General features: G+C 34.9%; 2 protein-coding genes across 7 annotated transcripts in view; one reads left to right on the top strand and one right to left on the bottom strand.

Annotated features, from left to right (window-relative positions):
- LOC127842633 (periostin-like) overlaps nucleotides 1-15,428 on the top strand; it is a 38,760-nt gene extending 23,332 nt beyond the window's left edge. For all 3 annotated transcript variants that reach the window (XM_052372247.1, XM_052372250.1, XM_052372248.1), the window contains exons 2-13: nucleotides 8-106; nucleotides 559-623; nucleotides 1,707-1,872; nucleotides 2,789-2,948; nucleotides 3,308-3,385; nucleotides 6,009-6,228; nucleotides 7,013-7,222; nucleotides 7,654-7,791; nucleotides 8,797-8,963; nucleotides 9,404-9,540; nucleotides 11,961-12,117; nucleotides 12,519-15,428. In XM_052372247.1, coding sequence (XP_052228207.1) covers nucleotides 8-106; nucleotides 559-623; nucleotides 1,707-1,872; nucleotides 2,789-2,948; nucleotides 3,308-3,385; nucleotides 6,009-6,228; nucleotides 7,013-7,222; nucleotides 7,654-7,791; nucleotides 8,797-8,963; nucleotides 9,404-9,540; nucleotides 11,961-12,117; nucleotides 12,519-12,755 — 1,834 coding nt within the window. In that variant the 3' untranslated portion in view covers nucleotides 12,756-15,428. The remainder of the gene's footprint in view (nucleotides 1-7; nucleotides 107-558; nucleotides 624-1,706; nucleotides 1,873-2,788; nucleotides 2,949-3,307; nucleotides 3,386-6,008; nucleotides 6,229-7,012; nucleotides 7,223-7,653; nucleotides 7,792-8,796; nucleotides 8,964-9,403; nucleotides 9,541-11,960; nucleotides 12,118-12,518) is intronic.
- A 120-nt stretch (nucleotides 15,429-15,548) lies between these two features.
- The window catches only part of LOC127842625 (F-BAR and double SH3 domains protein 2-like), a 97,502-nt gene continuing 90,284 nt past the window's right edge, over nucleotides 15,549-22,766 (bottom strand). For 2 of the 4 annotated variants that reach the window (XR_008031797.1, XM_052372216.1), the window contains one exon: nucleotides 20,755-20,847. Coding sequence is in view for 1 of the 4 variants with exons in the window: in XM_052372215.1 (XP_052228175.1) it covers nucleotides 20,716-20,847 (132 nt within the window). In the remaining 3 variants the exon portion in view is untranslated. Of the gene's footprint in view, nucleotides 20,848-22,766 lie in introns of all 4 variants that reach the window. The other 2 variants (XM_052372215.1, XM_052372217.1) reach the window with 2 other exon arrangements.

Below are 22,766 nucleotides of genomic sequence, written 5' to 3'. Positions count from 1 at the left end.
ATTGTAGACCTAACGTGTGCGCGGTGCAAGAGGTGTTCAGGACCGGTCAAAAGTTCTACCCAGACTGCGTCAAGTCTAGACTTAAGAAAGTGTGCGGGAAACCAACGTAAGAAATTTATAATATAGTAACTGACATATATCTAATAAATTGTGGTTGTTTCGGAAACTATCATGAACCATAACATTATGTGAAATACAGATTTTATGAGATTGTATCATGCGTGCAGTTAGGTTTTGTCAGCAAACGTAATACACATAAATAATTTAAAAAAATGATTAAAGCTATGTATTTAAGCCGCATTTTAAAAGGGACCGGGTTTGTTCCTTGAGAAGAGCCAGAACTTCGCGTCCTTACATCGGGCTTTATAAAGCTCCTTAAGGGGAAAACGAACCCAGGACCTCCCGTATGCCTGGTAAAAAAAAATGACCCACTACGTCATTGCAAAAAATATATGCTTCAATATAAATATGTATGATGCCAGATAATTTCACTTCTTTTATAAGTGTGAACTAGAACTGTCTCGGCGCATTCTGATGCATTTATTTCACTGTTTTCAGGTTCGTCCGCTACGAGTGTTGTTGTGGGTTTAACGTGATGGACGGACAGGAGGGGTGTCCCGCAAGTAAGGCGCGTGTTACTGGAACCCTGTGCACTTGTACATCACATTTTATTTATACGGGTTAATCATGTACGCAATAAACGTCCTTGTACCCGTTTATATCTGGCTCACTTTAACATGAGGAATATACGCTGTGATAGTTTTATAGTTTATTAAACTAAACATACAGTCATAAAATAACAATGACTGCACGCAAGCCTAAATCAATCCAGGTATATCTCAGAGATAATGTATACTTGCTTGCCAGATCAGATCAAAAAGTTGTAAAGAATACATCCCGTCTGTTAAAGAATAAACATACGTATTAAATGTAAGATTAATGAAAATAACTGTATGTGACTAGATCACATGTGGTACAGTATATGCCAGTAAAATGCTGAATGAAAACACAAATGAGACTAAATGCGGTTCAAACTCTCCGTCTTTTTGAAAGAGGTTATCAACATACGAATTTGTATGTGTGTTTTTTTTCTCCGATATATCGCCGTGTTGAACAGTTCTGCGGTCAATTAACACATAAACTTTGTCATGTTATTTTAGGTTAACAATACTAATAATAAGTGCACATACGTTTGCCATTAAATGACAACTTTCCCACTTGAATCACGGATAGGGGGATTATAATCGTAGAAAGGAAAACATAACATTCTTGTGTCATATGCTGAGATATTTTATGTCATATCATGGACTCATCAAAATTTGTAATAGCGTATACTCACTTCATCAGTTTGCTAAGTTAACTACACACACACACACACACACACAACTCGACTGCAGCTGAAAATCTGTATTGTTTTAAGACATTGTGTCATCATATTTATTTTAACATTTAGATTATGCGGAATATACGTATTCTGGGTTTTAAATATCTTTACATATATGGTATATAACCGCTTGCTCTTACTCAGTTATTATGTAGAGAAAGTGTAGAGAATTAGAAAGAATTATCCGTCGCGACGACATTAAGACTATCAACCGCACTAGCTGGTAGTGATCACATTAATTAAGCCCACACTGAATGTGCGTTCCAAATGTACGGACTGCGTTTTTTTTCCACCGTATTTAATCCAGATGTCGCGTTTGCAGTTAAGCCCACGAAGAACATCCGGGACACGCTGGTAGACCTGGGCCTCAAGGAGTTCCTTCGGCTGCTCAAGAACACAGAGCTAGAGTACCGGATGTTGGAGGCGGGGGCCTACACGGTGTTCGCGCCCATAGACGAGGCCTTTGAACATCTCACTCAGGACCAGAGGTAGAGCTACATGTGTATTTAAAAGTTTTAATATAAGTTGCGCTCCGGGAATACGGGGTTAAATCTGTGCGTAATGTGTCGTCCGAGATTAGCAATGCAGTCCCTTGTTATGAAACTTCGTTTTAAAGAAATCTCTTGTCAACGAAAATCCAGTCTTATCAGGGAAGTATCGTCCCTGATTAGCCTGTGCGGACTGCACAGGCTAATCTGGGTCTACAATGTAGGAACATGCTTTAAACCCTGTTTTCTCAGAGCGCAGCTCACATGTATCATATATAGGATCTTGCATGAGTGGTCGTTTTGTATTGAATTTATTAAACGAGTCATCTAAATAAAGATAAAAACGAGGCTTGCCGAGTTTTTATCTTTATTTAGATGACGAGTTTAATAATTCAATAATAAATGACCACGAATCAAAGATTCTATTTATAACATGACCAACAAATATTCTTTTTAGTATATGCTCATTTCACCGTTTATTCACATTGTACAAGAGTTTAACTGAATAAATTCGCTGGAATAATGACGTCATTTCGTCACAAAAATGACGTCATTTCACAGTTATATAACTAGTGTAATAACACCAGTGTAATAAACAAAATTGCATTTTATACATAGATGGTGACGTCACTACGTTATTGTCAGTAAGACCAGTGTGTACACAATGACAAAATTTAGCATTACGTTATTTCACCCAGGAACGTAGGGTCATGTTATAAACGCAACTAAAAGACATGTCCACAGATGAGATATGTCAATCCTATGCAAATATATGCAGTTATACATTAAATCTTTATGTTTGAAAATCATGCTAAGGTTCGAGAATCGTTCTGTATGTGAAGCAAGTCTTCTTCAAAGCCTGAGATACGTATTTAACTATGCGTGCCTAACGCTTGAGAGCTCCATTTGTCGACAGAACGCGCGTGTTTCCCTGGACGTACAACGCCCTCTCTCTGTTGCACTACCACGTGGTCCCCGGCTGGCACCACTCCGACCTAATGGGCCGACACGACATGCTCCCTACCCTTTACTATGGGCTTAAACCCGTCATGATCAACAAGTCGGCGAAACAAGGCGTGAGTTGCTCGCTTTTTTTTCTGTTTTACTCTGGACCCATGTTAAATTTCTTATTTTTAAATTTGCCATTGTGTGCAAAAATGATCGAACTATTCTGCTTATAATTTGAACATTTATGCAACTGTGATTTGTAATCGGATGTAACACTTTATTAAGTAATGTATGTGTTTTCTGTCGAAGACATGTAGACAGTTCTTGTATTTGCATTGCATTGTGACGGGAAACATAATCAGGAAGTCAACGTTTGAGATAAGTGAAAACGAATAATTATTTCAACAAATCAAAATTGTTGGACTCTTACATAAAATAAAAAATACATACGAATAACTTAAAAATACTCCTGTTGATTTGGTTGCAGTTGCACACCGTGAACTGCGCTCTCATGATACGGAACAACATCCTGGCGTCCAATGGCGTCATTCACCTCGTGGATCAGGTGAGACGTCAGGGTCATTGCAAAGTATGATAAAGCTTTAGTGTGTACTTATCAGCGTCCTTTAGCCGGTGTGTGGTTAAAATGTATCTCAATTTAACGAACATTATTCAAGTTGTTATCATCAGGAAAGAAAAAACATCAGAATATAAATATCCTCAATGCGCAATTGAAGCACCTTTTTCTATACGTCCACAATATGCTGGTGTCGTCAAGCAGAAAATGTTATATTCGCGGGACATATTGAAGACCCTGTTTCGATATTTGGAGCACTTGCAATTTCAATACATAAATTACAGATTGTACATAATCAGTACTCATATGATCTGTTGGACAATGATATCGATGGTAGAACCATCAGATTCTATGCACATTTAAAGGACATTCCTCCACACAGATGTGATCATTATACAGTAGTATCTTGTGCACGTATCTAATACAGGTTGGTGTTTTGTGTACACTTCTCATACTGGTTAGCGTTATCAATGACATTTAGTTGTTGATTTGAGATAGTGTAACATGTTGACTGTGAGTCAGTGAACGGCGAATAATTCCTGTATGGCCAGGTGTAGTGTACAATTTCAATCGCTGATCACAGATCAGATCAGTCTTGAAAGCGCACTAATTAGCCAGCCGCGTTTGTTTTAAAGTGAAATAATACACGTTGATTAGATTAAAATCTTCAGGCTCATTAGCTTTGATCAGTAACCAATTACGGTTGAAGACCCCTATTATGTCAACAGTAAGTGATTTATAACACATTCCATTTGTTTGAAATGAAAATCCGTTAACATTATCAGTCATCTTCTTGTTACTATATTGTCTTAATGTCCCGTTGAATGACAGTGTTTATATTAGTTACACCAGACAGAAGTTACAAGTTCGTTTGCAATCCACTGCGCTCTAGTATCCGGGTGCAATGGGCAGAAAATCCTAACAGACGTTTGAGTACTTGTGTCAAATAAGCTTTGAAAAAGTGATTACATGAATGAATAGGTTACAATAATGTAAAACGATTCGCCCTGATATATAATTGCACGTGGATTGTGCATTGGATTGTTTACTGATATGTTGAATTGAACTTTAACAAAACACGTGGTCCAGGTTCAAACACGTCATATTAAGTAAATGTGTAACGTTTATTTTGTTGGATTTTGCAATGAATTGTTATAGTTGTAAAAGCACCACGTGGATGGCCCATATAATATGAGTATCGTGACCCTTTGTGTATATGAAAAAAAAACGCGTCCGCTTAAATACAGATTTTATTGTGTTTTGTACGGACTTTCGTTGCCATGGATATGGAATTTCTTTCAACTCGTTTAAACTGTAGTGCATTTCACAAATCAATATATATTCGCTGTTTATCGCTATCTTACCTATAAATTATACTAAGATTCATCTATTTCATGTCATGTTTGTTTGGTTAATTTTTCGGCGTAAGCTGAATAAGCCAGCTTTTCACCCTGACTTGACCTTTGTAAGTGTCCAATAATACTCAAATAAAATTTCCCGCGGCTAGGTACGAATGAATACACTTCATTTATTCCATTGGCTGATTTGAGTATAACACCAGAACATTGGAAACATATCCGCGTCTTTGTAACACTGTTTTACTGCATGAAACAATTTTATCTCTAATGAAAAGGCCCAATAGATAGAACAGTTTTACAATCAATTTTCGACATAAATACAGTTTGTGCGTTCACCTTTTATTTTCAGAGAATTACCAGCGCAAAAGCGTTTAACTAAAGGCTATGTTGTCATATTTAGTACTTACTTGCATTGCATTTCAACCCGCGAGGTTTCGGGTCAATACGCGGTCATTTTGTGAAAGTCAGAGTTTATATACAGTTCATCACCGGAGTTCGCAAAAGGGGTTGCGATCATTGTGTCTTACTGACAATAACGTAGTGACTGTAATGCATTGCATTCCAATCCGCAAGGTATCGAGGTCAGTTTGCGGTCAGTTGCAGAAATCTTTATATAAACGCCGTCTCGTAAACTTTGTGCACTTGAAGTCTGTTTTGATCAGAAAGATACTAAATAAAGATATTCGGCGATATTATTGTGGTATGTCAATCATCGATTTTTAATATGGTTTCAAAATTTGCATGATAAGGACGAATTTTGATAAAATTAATTAGAAATATTTATCCATTTAGACCAGTTTATTAAGCATGACCAAAATAATTCGCTATACTATAATTATGCAATTAAATAAGATTCGAGTATTGTCGGCTGACCTATATGCACTCGTTTATTTTCATGTTTCTTGTGTTTTTCTATTTTGTAAATATAGATATCTGAGTAATAATATCACATAAAGCAAAATAAGCCACGAAATCTGGCGCAACACCCCGTAATTGATTTGCTTATGATGTAGCTAACAACTGCGCAGAAAAAAAGGCATCCGCTACTTTTTATCTCATAGAGATAACTTTTGATCGTTCATAAACATCGACCACAATCAACGCCGTATATCTTTTTTAAAGATATTTCTTGTTTATCATAAACGAAAATTCCAAACCGTACAATCTCTATTCCGTTTCGTAGCTATGAGTAGCGACACCAATGCCATGTAAAGGACGTGTCAGTCATGTCTCGTTTCTCTTCCGTTTGACAGATGCTGCAGACGTTCGACATGTTCGGCAATCTGACGGACGTGATGTTCCGCGATAGCGCCCAATACTCTCAGTTCATCCAGGTGCTCTACACGTCAGAGTTGTTTCCCTTGCTGCGGGCCGAGGGTCCGTTCACGCTGTTCGCGCCCAGTAACTACGCCTTCTCTCGTCTGCCCAAACACACACTAGAACGCGTGCTACGCGAGCAAAGGTCCGCGGAAGGTAGGGTTTATTATAAGGGATCACGTGACTTTGTGGGGTTCCAAATTAAACTTTAATGGATGTGAACACAACGGTTAGTAGTGCTCAATTTAAAAAAACAATTTTCTTAAGATTTTCAATAGTACATAAAACACAGTTGTTTATGCTGCTTATGGCAATGTAAACTACATCAGAATAACTATATTTAATAAGCCTGTGTTATTTGCCAAAAAATCGATCTATACTGCATTCATGTATACAGTTTTGAAGCACGCAACGTGAAATTTTGGCACCGGTTTCAGTCGTATTTAAGGATGTATTCTAATATCTTAAGATATCGGCACATATTTCAAGACAAACTGTCTTTTTTTAATGCACTAAATTTTTGCAAAGGTATTTCAAATCTCAATATGCAAAAAAATAGTTCTTAACGGTGTGTTTAAATCCCTGTGTAAACCCCTGAAAACCCCGTTGATCCTGCACCCTGATTATGTTATACCCACCCCCTCCCCGTAGACAAAATTTACCTTTAACTGTTTATGTGTTATTAATGAAAGTTATCACAGACAATTTTTTTTAGCGCCAACCATTATTCAACAACATGAAAACTTTTTTTTCCAAAATTTATATTTTAATTTTATATAAATGTAGACTTACGATTACCACTGAAAAATTTTAACATCAGGAACACGTTCCACCGAGAGAACATTTAGTATCTAATAAATCAAAATTTAGTATTTCCTGCATAAAGTAATAAACATTTTTTTTAACCATTTAAAATTAAATATCTTCACGTGCTTCATAGCCGTCGTACGCCACCACACGGCTGCCGGCGTGCACTGCATCTCCGCCGTCATGGACAAGGCTGCGGTGCGCATGCTCGACGGCACCAAGGCGACGCTGCAGTGCAAGAAGAGCGGCCATTACCTCCAAAATTCGAAGATTGTCACGTGGGACACCTTGGCAGGAAACGGTGTCGTGCACATCATCAACAAGATACAGCTGCCGTCGTTTAGTAAGTAGGTTATTATATATGTATATAATAATTATAATTATAATAATAAATTGATCTTATCTCGACTATAATTCGATCTATATACTCGTATTTCCTTTGTCTCGAATTAAAAATTGCTATTGTCACGCCCAGTACAGTGTGTATTAATTGCTATTGCCCTGACACAGTATACGATGTATACATATCAATTATCTGGACTAGTCTACGATTCATAAATTGCCATTATCTCTACGAGTCTACGATACATAAATTGCCATTATCTCTACTAGTCTACGATTAATAAATTGCAACTATCTTTACAGGTACACAATGTACAAATTGTCATTTTCTCGACTAGTACACGATAAATCGCCATTATCTCAACTAGTACACGATAACTCAATTGCCATTATCTCGACTATCCAATGATATTGTGCCATTATCTCGACTAGTACAGAGCATAGACGGCGTCGCCCGGGAACTGGGCCTAAACAAGTTCCTGCAGCTCTGCTTCGATGCCGGCCTGCTCGACAAACTACAGGCAGATACGGAAATGACACTCTTTGCTCCCTCAGACGAAGCGTTCAATGGTAATGTTGAAACTTGTGCATTATATGGTCCTTGGCAGCTTATATTTGATTGTAACATAAAACGGCTGTGGGTAAAATAAATTAAAATTTGAAATCTACAGATATTACATAGATAAATAGATTAGAATGTGATATTTTTCATATCGTTTCTAATTTTTATGAATACGGTTACACACTCTGTCAATATTACAAGGTATACAATGATATACGCAGTGACAATGCCAGCAGATTCAACCTTATTATATCTACAAGTAGGCCCGAATGTGTACAGTAATATGATCGTTAAATACGTTTTGGTTTTTAGTGTGAGCGTTAACTCCTCACACTAATGTTACAGACCATATTTTGCAAATCAGTATATGCTTAGAAGCCTTAGCTACGCTATGGAAAAACAACCACTGCCTGTTGCAGCAGACGACAAATGCTATGAGCGTCTGCTAGGAAAGATAACCACCACATTTGCCTGTTTATAGTTCACCACTGGTACACTGCCAGTGGGCGTATATGACTAACAGTGTTGAATAGCTTGTAAGACGAGATTGGCCAGTCTAGTGTTTATCATTGAAATCTGTACATATTGGCTGCTTTTAGGGAAAACGGGGCTTAATGCATGTCAGATAAGATTAGCCTGTGCACACTGATTAGTCTGTGCAATGCACACAAGCTTATCACGGACGACATTTCTGATTTTATGGTGTTTTTTCAAGAGAGTCTCTGGTACTGGGATGACAATTTATGCATATGCATTAAGCCCTGTTTTCTCAAAATGAAGCTTTAATTATATTTTTTATTAATGATTTAAAAACCACATCTGGAACTGTGCTTTAAGACACACTCTTTATAAATTTGAATTGGTTGTGTTCATTTTAAACTTGCAATATAAAAAGCTATAACATAATTTTTTAAACTGAGTTGCGTCTAAACTTATACAACAGCGAACACCTACAGTGCCTTCAACGCTTTGATTAACAGTTTTGTTATCTTACGTAAATTGTGTCCATGCAGATTTACATAAGAACAAGAAAAAGGAAGTGTTTTCTGACCCAGAGGTATTTGAGTCCATATTTGACTACGCGCTCACCGTTGGCAAGGTGCATACGGACAACTTCATGAGCGACAGTGGCATCGTCATGAACAACGGGTTACTACTAAAACTCGCCATTCACAGAGAGGTACGAATTAGTACGGGGTTAAATGACGTAGATCATCTGTATAGGTGATGAATCTGCTGATAATAATGCCTCTTGAACGAATAAAATGCATTTAAATTAATAAAATGTTTTGTATTTGGTAAAAATAAACAACAGGCAGCGCATGCTATCCCAAAGCATGCATGCTATTTTCAGGAGTCACCCATATGCGAACAACAGGATCATGTATATTGAAACGCGCTTTGTAGAAAATCAAATCAAAAACTTCAATATCCATGAATATTCACGAATCGATTTCTTGAACAGTTTCCTGTTGTTGACCATATGTACGCTGTGCGCAGTTATAAAGGTAACATATTCAGCATGATAGGGTGACAAATAAACTGTGTATTTCATATTTTAAGTTTTCGAATGTTTTATAGATATAAAGCAATACTCCTAATACTCCTTTACTTGTTAAGGGGATACTGGTCGACGACGCCTCGATTACCTCCCCTAACCACGTGGCTGCCAACGGCTTCGTGCATATCGTGGATAAAGTGCTCTTTCCTCCAAAATACGATATTTACACCGTCATTAAACAGAACCCGCAACTAAGGTAATGATTCGTTTTTTGTGCTCATGGGAGGTAGATAAATAACTTTGAAAGCCGTTGTTAATAAACGTTAATTCGTCCCAATTCTCCTTAAACGTACGACACGGTAATAAATGCCCATGACCGGAAGTGTCGACATGACTGTTGAAATGTTCGGTGTGAGCCCTTTGCCATCTGATTAGGTGTTTGCAGGTGTTTTACAATTGATAAGGGATGTAAACATTAAAATTATTTACGTTTATCACTTGCTGATTTTTTTGCATAAATTACTCAATCGGGCTTTTCTTTATCAACTATTTCTAAAAAAGATTAAATTCAGACAAATACATTTTATTTTGACATCTTTAATTTGATTTAAGAGAAATCCGATGTCCGCCTGCGGCCATGCTACAAACAATTAAACAATTTTGATGCCAATGTTTTGTTGCTAGATATTAAGGTTTATGGAAGGGATAAAATTCATTAAAACTTTGCTTTGGTTTTTCTTCATTCAATGGGGTACAATATGGTCAAACTATATATCATTTTAAAGGTAAAGACGGATAGAATAACATAAACACATTTTTGACATTCAATATTTTTTTGCTTTATTCATATTTTTGTTTAAAACCAATACATTTTTACACTAATTTACAAAATCTCAATCTAAAGTTAGGAAGGATATGCACGACCGTAAGTTGAATAAATACAAAGCTATATACAAATACAAGGTCAAGTTAGCAACATTTCACAGAAAGTTATTGTCGGAAAACAACAAATGAGTTATTATTCAACTGCATTTTTTGGATAATTTTCCTAAACAAAGTTAAAAAAATAACTAAACTGAACTACTTTTTAAAAATCCAGGTATGGTGGATAATAAGAGTCACCATTCTATTTCAAGGGCTTAATAATTTTGCTATAACCAAATGGAAAATTTTAAACCATCTCAAATTGAAAGAAATTGCAGACGACATATAAAATTGTAAATAAATATAAAGAAATAGGTTTGGCTGGGTAGAAATCACTGTGATAAGAGGAGATATTGCTCATCAATAACAAGATTTGATGAGTTTTGTGCAGACAACTCTAGAAAGCATAGTTTTACATAGAAATACACAGCTAGGTATCATGGTTTTTTCTTTTTTCCTTCCTGAACAACTACTGTCCTTGTACCGTTATGAATAATGTGTTCCTTTTGGCAAACCGAATCTTTTTATACATTTGTATATCGATTCCTTCTAGCCATTTTGAAAGCGTGGCACTCGCTGTGCTCCGTTAAAAAACGTGCATTTCAAATCGGTCGAAATCACGTGAAGTAGAAAGAAAACGTGGTATGTGTATACACATACCTGAGAAAACACATCATTTTTTTGACATTTGGGTCGCGACTAGTAAAACAACTATTAACATTAATCAGGAAGAGATCGCGCTTAATAACAGAAATGATCACACACAGATATACTCACTTACCCCATTTCAAATATTTTCCAGCTGAAAAATTTCCCCCACACGTCTTTTTTTAGTGTATTTGTATTATTTTTCTGGAGCCGAAGTGCATCTCACAGAATATCCATCCGACTTCCGTTGTTTTCACTTTTGTTATTAAAAACTCCGTTTAAAAGAATTATTTTTACATTTTGGTTGTTGAAGCGAATTATTATTATATATTATCAATAAAATAGTATACCGTGATGAATTGAACGGAGTTTCGTATCGATCTTTCTGTCAGTCTGTAAGCGTACTATTTTATGCGCAATAATACAAGTGCATGTGATTCGACAACAATTGTAAACATTGGTGAAATGCTTCTTACAAAGTTATTTTTGGAGTGTTTATGAGGTCTGATCATGCAGTTTCCCCCAATCAACGGAAATATTACAATTCAATGCATTTGTCATCGTCAACCGTTTGGAATGTCAATTAAGCGATGAGTGAGTTTTTAGCATGTTTCTTTCGATTTTATTAATTTAAAAATGACTGCCCCCATCGTCATGAAATGACATTTGTTCGAGTTTTGTAGTTCTAGATATGTAAACTGTTTTTACTATTTAAGCGTAACTAGCCCTCATCAATGTCGATATTATTAACTAGTTATATAATTTTCCGCCGAAATAAGTTGAATAAACATCATTCAGATTTTTTTAAATAATGTATATTTTTGTGTTAAAATCGCTTTGTATTTTGATTGATTATGTCGATGGTATGAGACGTTGCTGCACAAAATTGGTAGCAGTTTGAAGGAAACCCATCCTTTTAAGCAAATATTTACACATTTTCAATGTGGCACTTTTCGTTTAGTCAAATTTGAGTTCAATGCTAGGGGTCCCACATTTTTCAAACTGAAGCCTCTACGTGAACCTTAAGGCTTAAAAGATATTTGTGTGACGGTCAAAGTGCGATTTAGGGTCAACTCCAATTACTCTTTTATCTGTTCGTTTCAGCATATTCCGAAAGGGGCTGGAGATAACGGAAGTACGGGAGCTGCTGTCAGACGCCAAGGCCACCTACAGCGTCTTCGTACCGACGGACGCGGCATTCGAGAAGCTACCGACATGGCAGGTGGACGCGCTCTTCGATGACGAGAAGAAAATGAGAATGGTTAGTACCATGTTAAAGGACAATAATTTTATATCGCAAATGTAGAAAGGGCAAATTGTCTATATGTTAAAAAACACATAGGCCCGTGTGATATTTAAATGGCTATTGTAGGTTGCATGATAATTTTTAACGTGAATAATTAATGTTTAAGTTTACCAATAATGTATTTTGAGCGCAGATACATTTATTCCTCTCCTGACAACCGTTTCAAGTAACAATTCTAGAAACTTAACATTCTGCGTTTACAAAACTTGAGAATCATAACCGTCTTACGAGGTTCATGTAAACGTTCTCTGAAAAATTTCATGATCACAGCGTTACGAGTTTTTTTTAATTCGTATTTTTAACGGATTTATTTCTTGAAACAATTTCGTGAATTACAGTTATTTTTCTATTTCCAGCTTCTCAAACATCATATAGTTGGTCGGTACGTCATCCACAGAGCGATACCGCTGTCATCAGTTCTTCTCCTAGAGTCCCTCCAAGGAGAACACATTAACTTTCACCATACGGCGGAAGACAAATACTCCGTGGACACGTATTCGGATTTGCTGGACTCGCCCATCATCGCGTCCAATGGCATAATATATCTGGTCGACCGAGTACTTGAGTGCGCGTGCAAACAGGAACCAAGTTGAAGGAGATAAAACTTATAAGGGCAGACATTGTTTTCGAATGATCTCAGCGCATCACTTGCAATTCGCGTTGGCGCTTTGTGGCTTCCGTGTATAATGCTGTGAGCTGTGGGCGGCGAACTTACTCATGACGTCATCAGCTAAATACGCCATATATGTTAATTCATTGACATATATTCTATCTATGTGACTTGTGTTCGTGCTATGCATCCGTTGTAACCAATATATGTGTTTAAGAGGTTGTATTTCAACACCAATTGCTCAAATCATAACGACATGTCATCCACTTCATGTGATTTGCGAACAGCAGAAATATTACGCCAAATGCCGAATTACCAGTTGCTTAGAATGGTGGGGTCAGCCGCGATGAGATTAAATGTACATTGAAATCACTGACCGCTCAGGGAATATATGTCATCCGCTAACAGAACTATTTCAGTTTTTGTGTGGAGAGCGAACGCAATATATTGCGATGTATCATCATGGAATTCCATAGATGTTGAAAATATAGCAGGACGAAGTGAATCTTCCAATGCGTCAGGGTAAAGTTTGCTCAAAGGGTCATTAACGTTCTATAGGTAATACAGTGCATAAGTAATACAGTGACAATTGTGTGTACAGGTGGTAACTCACGCCGGGTATGCGGATACTTTGATAATCGATGGCACTTCGATACCAGATAACAACAAAAGCAACGCGAGAGAGTTGAGTTCTTCAGCTTTTTTTGCATTTATGTTCTGTTCATTTGGTTTTCAGACACGTAACATTGTTTGGTCGATTAATGGTATAGTACTTCGTATTGCGGAGCAAAAAAGTCGTGAAAAAAACAGTGAATTATAAAAAAGAGATAACATTTCATCGATAATCGTCATGAATTCGATGACCAGTAAGTATTTCAACAAAATAAAAATACTTGGAAATAAACCAAAAACGTGCCAACTAATCGAACTAAAAGATCAATATGTCCATTAAAGTTACAACATGTTAAATTTTAGTTGAATAACATATTTGAGGAAATGCAAATGTTTAAAGAGTCGGATGCCAATTTTTCATGGACACTTCTTTTACCGATCATCTTAAAGACAATGGCACTTTGATTCCAGATAACTCGACTCTTTTTTACAAATATAACACACTCTATTTAGTGAATCAGAAATGCAAAATTCGCTGTGGACTACTGCTATAGTAAGCAGGCAATAAATAAAAATGTATGTACTGACGTAAATTAAAAACGAATTACCGAAACATGTTTTTATCCCTTTGGAATATGATAATAAAAGGGAAAGGGAAGTATAAAGCTCAATATAAAGGGAGTTTTCCAACCTCTTTTACATCTTGTTTTGAATTAGTACCGTCTTCATGATGCGATTCTAATGAGCACCAATGACAAAGGATTGTATCAGGTGTATTGGCCGCTTTAAGACCCCTTGCTCCCCTTATTTAGAGCCCTGCTATAAGTTCAATTGAAAACAGTCGTGTTGATCCACATGATTCGTTGTATTTTCAATTCTCTTAATCTCAATTTACCACTTAAAAACAAGTTTATTATTTAAACAATTATTTTCGGTCGTCACTTGAAATATATTACTTCAGAAATAAGCATTTGAACAGGGACCTATACAAACTTTGTTTGTATAGGTCCCTGATTTGAATCTTATTTAAAATGTGCACTTATAATATTAATTATATAAACTAATAGAAATAAGAAAACAAACAACGCCAGTGGTTATATTTTACATGTGTATGTAATTACGTTATGCATAGATTCCTAATGTGTCGGGCTTGACAATGCAAATTGATTCGTACTTCAAAATGTTTGGTAAGAATAGCCATTATATACATAGATCTAAATGCATTTCAGGGAGAAAATAAAACTCGGTTATCAGAGTGCCCAATTTGTTGAAAGTTTCTGTTATCCGAAGTGCCCTATATCGGGAATCAAAGTATACGCAACTTCATGAATACCACCTATTAAAACATGCTCTATCTTCGTTTATATTTCATTGAATACTATCAAAATTTCAGTATTTGACACACAGTGATTACTCTACATGCTGGAATATCAAACAATTTCTTGCAATATTTCTAAGTAGTTTTATTGTGTTGAAATGATTACTGTTCATCCAGTTTATGTTGTTTTCCGACCGAATTTTCTATTTTTTGGGGAAAAATCTACCATTCTTCCGTAATGTTTTTCTTTGCAATAGAAAAGGATACATCATTTATAAACTCGACCATGCGCCTTGTCTAAAAAACTAATCTTTATTATATAACTTTAAAAAAACTGATGAACTAACCTCTCGCGCGTGACTTTTGTTGTTATCTGGTATCGAAGTGCCATCTGTTATCAAAGTATCTGCATACCAATCGTGTAACTGTGGACTATACACTCAGGGTCTCAAAAGTTGTGACAAAAACAACAATATATTAATTTAAATGTAACGTTTTAGTGATCAAACATGAATATGGTGGTACACTGACATTCTTGTTTCACATATTATGATGTTAATCTTGCTTGAAATGTTGATGTTACAATTATAAGCGTATGCATGCGTATCAAGTATTATTGAACTGCTTTGAAATATTTAAAAGCTTGTTATGTGGCCGATTTTTTTTATATATACTTTAACATGCTATTTTAGGCCTGAGATTGTATGAATAAAATATTTATTTTTACATTCTGATTTTATTTTGCAGCTATTTACTCAAAATGTCAACACATGTTAATAGAAGTACATATGTGTGTATTTTTGCAGACAGAATTTGTGTTTATATATTAACACTAGAAAGAAAAGCTTTATTTATTATATGTTTTTATTTTACAATATTGCATAATGTAAAACAATTTAACACAAACCTTGTGAAGAGTCAACAAATAAAATACGATCTATAAACACTGTATCACAAACAAAACAAACAATAATATATATTATATAGGTATAACTAGGCTAAATGTTGTGTCTTATAGAATATGGATATTACAGACATAGATCTATAAATGAGGAACCTAATAATTTGCCATTGCTTAATATAATATTATTTATAACTGAAGGGTAAAAGCAATACAAAATAATCAATGAGTGCTGGATTAAAGTAAGGAAATACAAGAGTGTCATGATGGTCCAAATGGCTCACCTGGGATACATGCAAAGTTATAATAAGGTTGGAACAATGGCTTTAATTTTGTGTTTTGTTGATGACCTATTACACATGCTTTTCTTTAAATCATATTCCTTTTTAAAGGTAATTTTTATTTAGTTAGGTTGAAGAGAAAAACTATTATGGATTGAAAACGGCTAAAAGGTATATTGTATTTAAATCAAAAGTAATGTCAAACATGAACAAGGTACTATGGTTGATTATAAAACTTGGTCTTGTGTCTGTTTCCTGAGTTAAAACTTATCAAGTCACCAGAAGAGGGCCAAAGGATCCTCGGCCTTTAGGTGTCCAATGATCTGTAGTTAATTGATTGGAGTATGCAACCTTTAGCTATAGTAAACCAAAATACAGTATAGGCAGTCTAAAGACATAACTTTTATCTACCACTATATTTGTGGTACATGTACCTTGGACAACAAATTTGCTTGCTGCTTTGCTTTTAATATAAAAATTTAAAAAAAATCTTAAAAGAATATTTAAACAATGAGGTTTAAAAGAAAAAACACCCATTTAAAGTTCTTACTGATCTTTTGTTTTGAATGTCAAAAACCTTTTGATCTACTGAATGTAAAAAACCCTTTGATCTACTCTCATCATAAATGGCATTATTTCGTATTATTCAATTACAACATTTCATGTATTTGTATTTATTACACTAGGAATCTATACATGAACATTAAAGACGCCTTAGTGTTACAGTTTTTTTCATATGCATACATAGTTTAATACAGCTATGATTTATACACAAACACAACACTGTCACATGCAACTTATGTGCATCTACACTGAACATTACATAAATTGTATATACAAATGGAATGATTAATGACTATGCATAGATTGATCTAAAACACACTTATATGGATAAACATATTTACAATAATTATATAAAACTGTGCATATTATTAAATTACTATTTAATAAACATAATATGTATGTATAATGATAATAATCTAAGACTGGAAAAAAATTATCAAATAAAGCACTTAAAATACAAGCACAACATGAAACCTATGAACAAGTTTTCACAAAAATAAACAATACTTTGTTTAAAGTTTCAGTATGTAATACTGATAATTTTGAATCTAATGTTAAATTTCTATGTATTTTCCAATGGACAGATATCTTAGGTCTAAATGCAACATATAACAGTTATTTAATATTATTTGTAATGCCCTTAATGTATGTCAAATGTATCAGCAAATTATAGAAATTTATTTAGTTAGCAATGTAAAAATAATAAAAAGATCTCCATCACTCCACTGCTACTTCCTAGCTGTTAAAAATGCTTTACATTTCTAAACATTTCATCACTAAATCACAAAAATAACAATCAAAACTTCTGTAGAGAGTATTATTTATGATCATTATTTATGTCATTTATTCTGTACTTCATATTTCTTACAAATGAAAATAGTATAAATAAATCCTCTACAACACTGTTCAATTGTTAACGACCACATTTATTTAATGTCAATTTTAAATTAAACTTAAAATGATTATGCACTAGCGTTAAAGCACACTTGGATTATGCACTAGCATTAAAGCACACTTGCTACAACCAGATCTAAGTCTGCATTAGATTCAATTGCCTTGAGATTCCAAAGTAAGAAGTCCACCAATATACAAACAAGAAACCGTCGGAGATGGGTCATGCTCCCCAAAGGTTTTTTTGTCACAATATTGCACTATATATTCAGATAAAAGGAAACGTCTTGAGGTCACAGTAGTTGGCGGGGACAAGATTTTTTTATAGAAAATTTCAAAGGGCCATAACTCTTTTAAAAATCATCCGACCAAATCCCGCTGATAATATGCACATCTCCTCTTGGTAGTGAAGCTTCCCATAAAGTTTCATTGAATTCTTGTCATTACCGGTAGTTGCTGAGAAATAACCCGGACAAAAATTGTTCACGGACGGACAGACAGACGCACACACGCATGGACAGACGAAGCGGCGACTATATGCTCCCCCCAAAATAAATTTTGGGGGGAGCATAATAAAAGCATATGTGCTGTGTACCGCAAAATGGGTCTTATGCTTTATGTAGCCGGTGTAGCTCCAGAAGAGCCTGTGCATTCCATCAGTCTGGTCAGGAGCTACCCTGGCAGCTATAAACCCTTTACCACTTAGATACGTATTTTGACACGTTATATTAAATTTAAGAACTTTCTTACTAGATTCAAGATTTTAAGGCTTCTTCTCCAAACCTTAGTTACTGATGAGCAGCAAACAGCATAAAATCTGAACAGACTGCAAGTTACTTGCAGGCTGTTTTGGTTTTATGCTGTTGGCACATAGCCATTTTCACTTTGGTTCTAAGTGGGAAAGGTTTAAGTCAGTAAATGTTCCGTGATCTTATTAGCAGAGAAAGGAGCTCCTGACCAGGCTGCAAAGGCAGGTGTGGAGCGACGCTTGCTGCATATGCCATTAGACCTTTTTTAACTGGAAATAAAAGTTTAAACAACCAGATGATGTTCAAAACAATTACATTGTTAGTCAGGATTGTTTTCCCTTCTACATACCTACAGCTTACGACTACAGCTTTAAAACTTGTTTCCAGAATATTATGCTATAAAATTAAGTTGCAAAATGTAAGTGGAAATTTTAAATGTTTAGGTGTAATTTAAAACCAAAATGCAATATGTACATATAAAAGATCCAACTTATGTCCTTTGTTTAATATGAGTACTTGTTGAACATAGTTAAGACTACATGTCAAGCTTATAGAGTTGAACATACAAACATAAAACTAATGCATATTTTAATAAGAAATTTTACCTGATTGTGTATCTGATATAAAACTTGTATAGAACAAGTGCTAAGTCAAACTGACATTTATTCTAATACTTTATGGTCCTTAAAAACAATGTATGCTTAATAGTATACTCAATTCATCTAAATGTAATTAAGTGTCAACACATGTGTTGCTTACCGAAGCAAATGTGCTTAGGTTTAAACAAAACAAACATTTCTTTAACAAACAAAATATGAAATGTGATAGTAAAATTTGTTTCTATTGTTTGCCTGTCATTTGAAAATGTTCCAACATTTGCGCACAATAAATATGGATCAAATAACCATAACAGTCATTGCTAATGTACATAGGGTGCCTGTTTACAAGTTATATGGTATTATTTAATCATACAAATTAAATTATACAGATGAAAATTTCAAATATCAAATTATGTAAATAGTGGTCCAGATAGATGTATGAATAATTAAAAAAATACAAGATAAAAATATATGCTCCACAAACAAAATACCTGTCCCAGTTTTTCAACCTCTTGTAAAGATTAAAACACGTGCAAGTCTACAAGGCATGTAATATTAAATAAGACAAATAAAATGTAGTGCCGATGTATTGACAATACTTATAGCAAATAATGTTTATTGAGTTTAAACAGTTTGGCAGAAAGGAAATCCCAATTCAAAACTCAAAACTGCCATGTAGACGAATATATTACATTTTTAGTTCACTTTTTGTGCATAACGACACATAAAACAACACTATTTTTAGTGATTGTACCAGACTTAACAGTGTATATCATAGCGTGTATTTTAAAGTGTATTTTACTTGACGTGTTTTACCACAAACATTCATTATTAAAGCACAAATACAAAACACAACTTGTACATATCTGTCTATCTATAGTACTTAACAATTTTGACTAGATAGGAACAATACATTTAACAGTTTCATATTTCCTGCAACATCTGAAGACATATATAGAGTACAATTTTTTGCATTCAACTAAAAACTCTATACAAAAATTAACAGATCATCGAATATATCAGATCTTATTATATACTGACTGCAAAATAACAAGCAAATCTGTTACCCAAATAAAATGCTTTCATTAAAACTCTGTCTGTATTCCCATACAACGCTGAGTAAAAATAACAGACCTTTTAGACAAATTCTTGTCAATTAAAAGATAAGTTCAAAATATTAGTAAAAATCTAAAAGCAAACTTAGTTCCATAATTCATTGACATATCATTATATCATTACTATGCAATTTCAGGCCTACTTGAAAATGTGAACATGTATCTGAGTTCTTTATGTTCTACCACTAGACCCAAACCAGACTTGAACAGGCAAAAACATGCAGACACTGCTGTAAAAACTGACACAAACCAGAATAAATGCCAAAATCGCACATACATTTTATGCGTGTAAATTATATAGAATGTTCGAAGTTAATGAACAATGCCACTGTAATGCTACTACTATATGCATGAAAAGTGACTACTTGTGTAATGACTAGATGACACAATAGTAAACAGCAAGAACATAGCCAATATATATGGCGTGCATGAAATAAAGTTGAAAGAGTCAGTTTAAGATAAGAACACAGAAAAGCAGATCTGTCTTAGTAAAATACTCCAAGGCTAAATTAACGCTTTCAAAATTTCTTCACAAAGGCTGAAGACTAAACAAACCCAGCATGACTTATTGTAAAACAAATACAGAAACTACTTATTTTTTGTATTATGAATGTTTTTGACAAGAAGAATGGACTGTTAAAACTAAACCAAAACATGCAGTGCGACCATGCTTTTTTGCCATGCTGAATGAAATACTAAAAAAATGCTTTAATCGTACAGAGTTATAATGTCTCTTCAGCATTATATGCAAATATGCATATAGGACTGTTTGGCTTTTACGAGATTGTATTCTTTGACAGTCAGATAGGCTTACCAGCCTCCAACGCACATCATTATGATGAATGGAACTTTTGGCTTTCAAGGAACCTTAATAAATAACCCTGAAACTTTAAACTAAGGCCAGTTTTGCTGGTCAAACGATGGATTCTTCTTCCTCGTCATCAAACATGGAGTCGTATCCATCTTCTAGTCGCACACGGTGGATGTAAAACATGTCCCCATCCCCGAGGTAGTCCTTGCCACCAAACCTAACATGCTTCCTCACCTAAAAGGACACAGTGGTTACAGATTGGTTGCTTGTTTAAACTGTATCAGTGATGTAAGGGTGGTTAGTTAACCGGCTTGATAACCTTTTGGGCACACGTTCCAGTAGCATTTTACAAGTACTAGGAGCACACATCTAATGTTGTTCTTTTATGACATACACATGACTTTATTTAAAGTACAAAAAGGACTGCTGTATATATTATTTCAACCAATCCTCAAACAAGTATTTTTTCCAGACTGGGATTGAACTCAGCAACCCTGAATGGACAAAATTAATGAGTGTTCTTAACCCTTTCCCCCATAAGAGGCAAAGTGAAAATGGCTTTTGCAACCAGCATAAAACCAGAACAGCCTGCTAATAAATTGCAGTCTGTTCAGGTTTTATGCTGTTTGCTGCTCATTGATAATTAAGGCTTGGAAATGCTTAAAAACTTCAATCTAGTAAGAAAGGTCTTAAATTAAATATAACTTTCTAAGGTAAAGGGTTACTGAATGCTCTTAATTCTCAGACATGTGTGGATTCTGTTATCTACCAGTTCTCAGACATGTGTGGATTCTGTTATCTACCAGTTCTCAGACATGTGTGGATTCTGTTATCTACCAGTTCTCAGACATGTGTGGATTCTGTTATCTACCAGTTCTCAGACATGTGTGGATTCTGTTATCTACCAGTTCTCAGACATGTGTGGATTCTGTTATCTACCAGTTCTCAGACATGTGTGGATTCTGTTATCTACCAGTTCTCAGACATGTGTGGATTCTGTTATCTACCAGTTCTCAGACATGTGTGGATTCTGTTATCTACCAGTTCTCAGACATGTGTGGATTCTGTTATCTACCAGTTCTCAGACATGTGTGGATTCTGTTATCTACCAGTTCTCAGACATGTGTGGATTCTGTTATCTACCAGTTCTCAGACATGTGTGGATTCTGTTATCTACCAGTTCTCAGACATGTGTGGATTCTGTTATCTACCAGTTCTCAGACATGTGTGGATTCTGTTATCTACCAGTTATAGCATGATGAGAAGTAAAATACAAATGCATTAAATGACCTGCAGATTGAGGTTGACCCTTTACCACTTAGATATGTATTTTGATGCATTTGTAGTCTCTAAGAAAGCTCAATTTAATTAAAGACCTTTCTTACTAGATTAAAATTTTAAAGGCTTCATTTTCAACCCTGATGAGCAGCAATCAGCATAAAAATTGAACAGACTGCGAGGTACTCACTTTTCACTTAGGTTCTGAGTGGGAAAGGGTTAATCATGATGAATTATGTCAAACTCATTTTGGTTTCCGTAATATTTCATTGAAAAGTATGCGAGTTACAGACATGTTATACACTATGCTCACTTTGTATAAAAGTATATCACAGTATGTATGATGCGCTGATATTGACAAGAATGTTGCAAGTAACTTAAAGGGACTGTCAACCTCGAATGACCTGACTTTTTGAAACAAATAACATCATAAAAGCGGAAAGTGCTGTCCCCGATTAGCCTGCGTGGACTGCACAGGCTAATCTGGGAGGAGACTTTTTGCACATACATTAAACCCCATTTTCAGCCCTTTTATAAAATACCCAAAAGTATAACAATTTGTTTCCTTTGAATAAGTTGTATCATTAAAACTTCTTCCATGTTTATTCTAGACGCTTCTGAAAATAATGGGACAATAAAGAAAGTAATTAAAGGCTTTACAACAATCACCAACAAAAAGAAAGCAACCTGTTGGCAAGATACAAGGAAGTTTCCGATAAAGTGAATGTTAAAAAACAGTTGACTAAACGAAAATCTACATCGGTATCAAATATAAGTGTTGTTTTTTTAAGAATAAGTACAAATACATGAAACAACAAGTCATGAAATATTGCAAAACATCCTATATCAATTGGAAAATCATAAACACATATAAA

Source organism: Dreissena polymorpha, chromosome 8 (genome assembly GCF_020536995.1).
Source record: "Dreissena polymorpha isolate Duluth1 chromosome 8, UMN_Dpol_1.0, whole genome shotgun sequence".
NCBI lineage: Eukaryota > Metazoa > Mollusca > Bivalvia > Myida > Dreissenidae > Dreissena > Dreissena polymorpha.
The sequence above is the reverse complement of the archived record's forward strand: the minus strand, read 5'-3'. Positions and strand labels throughout refer to the sequence as shown.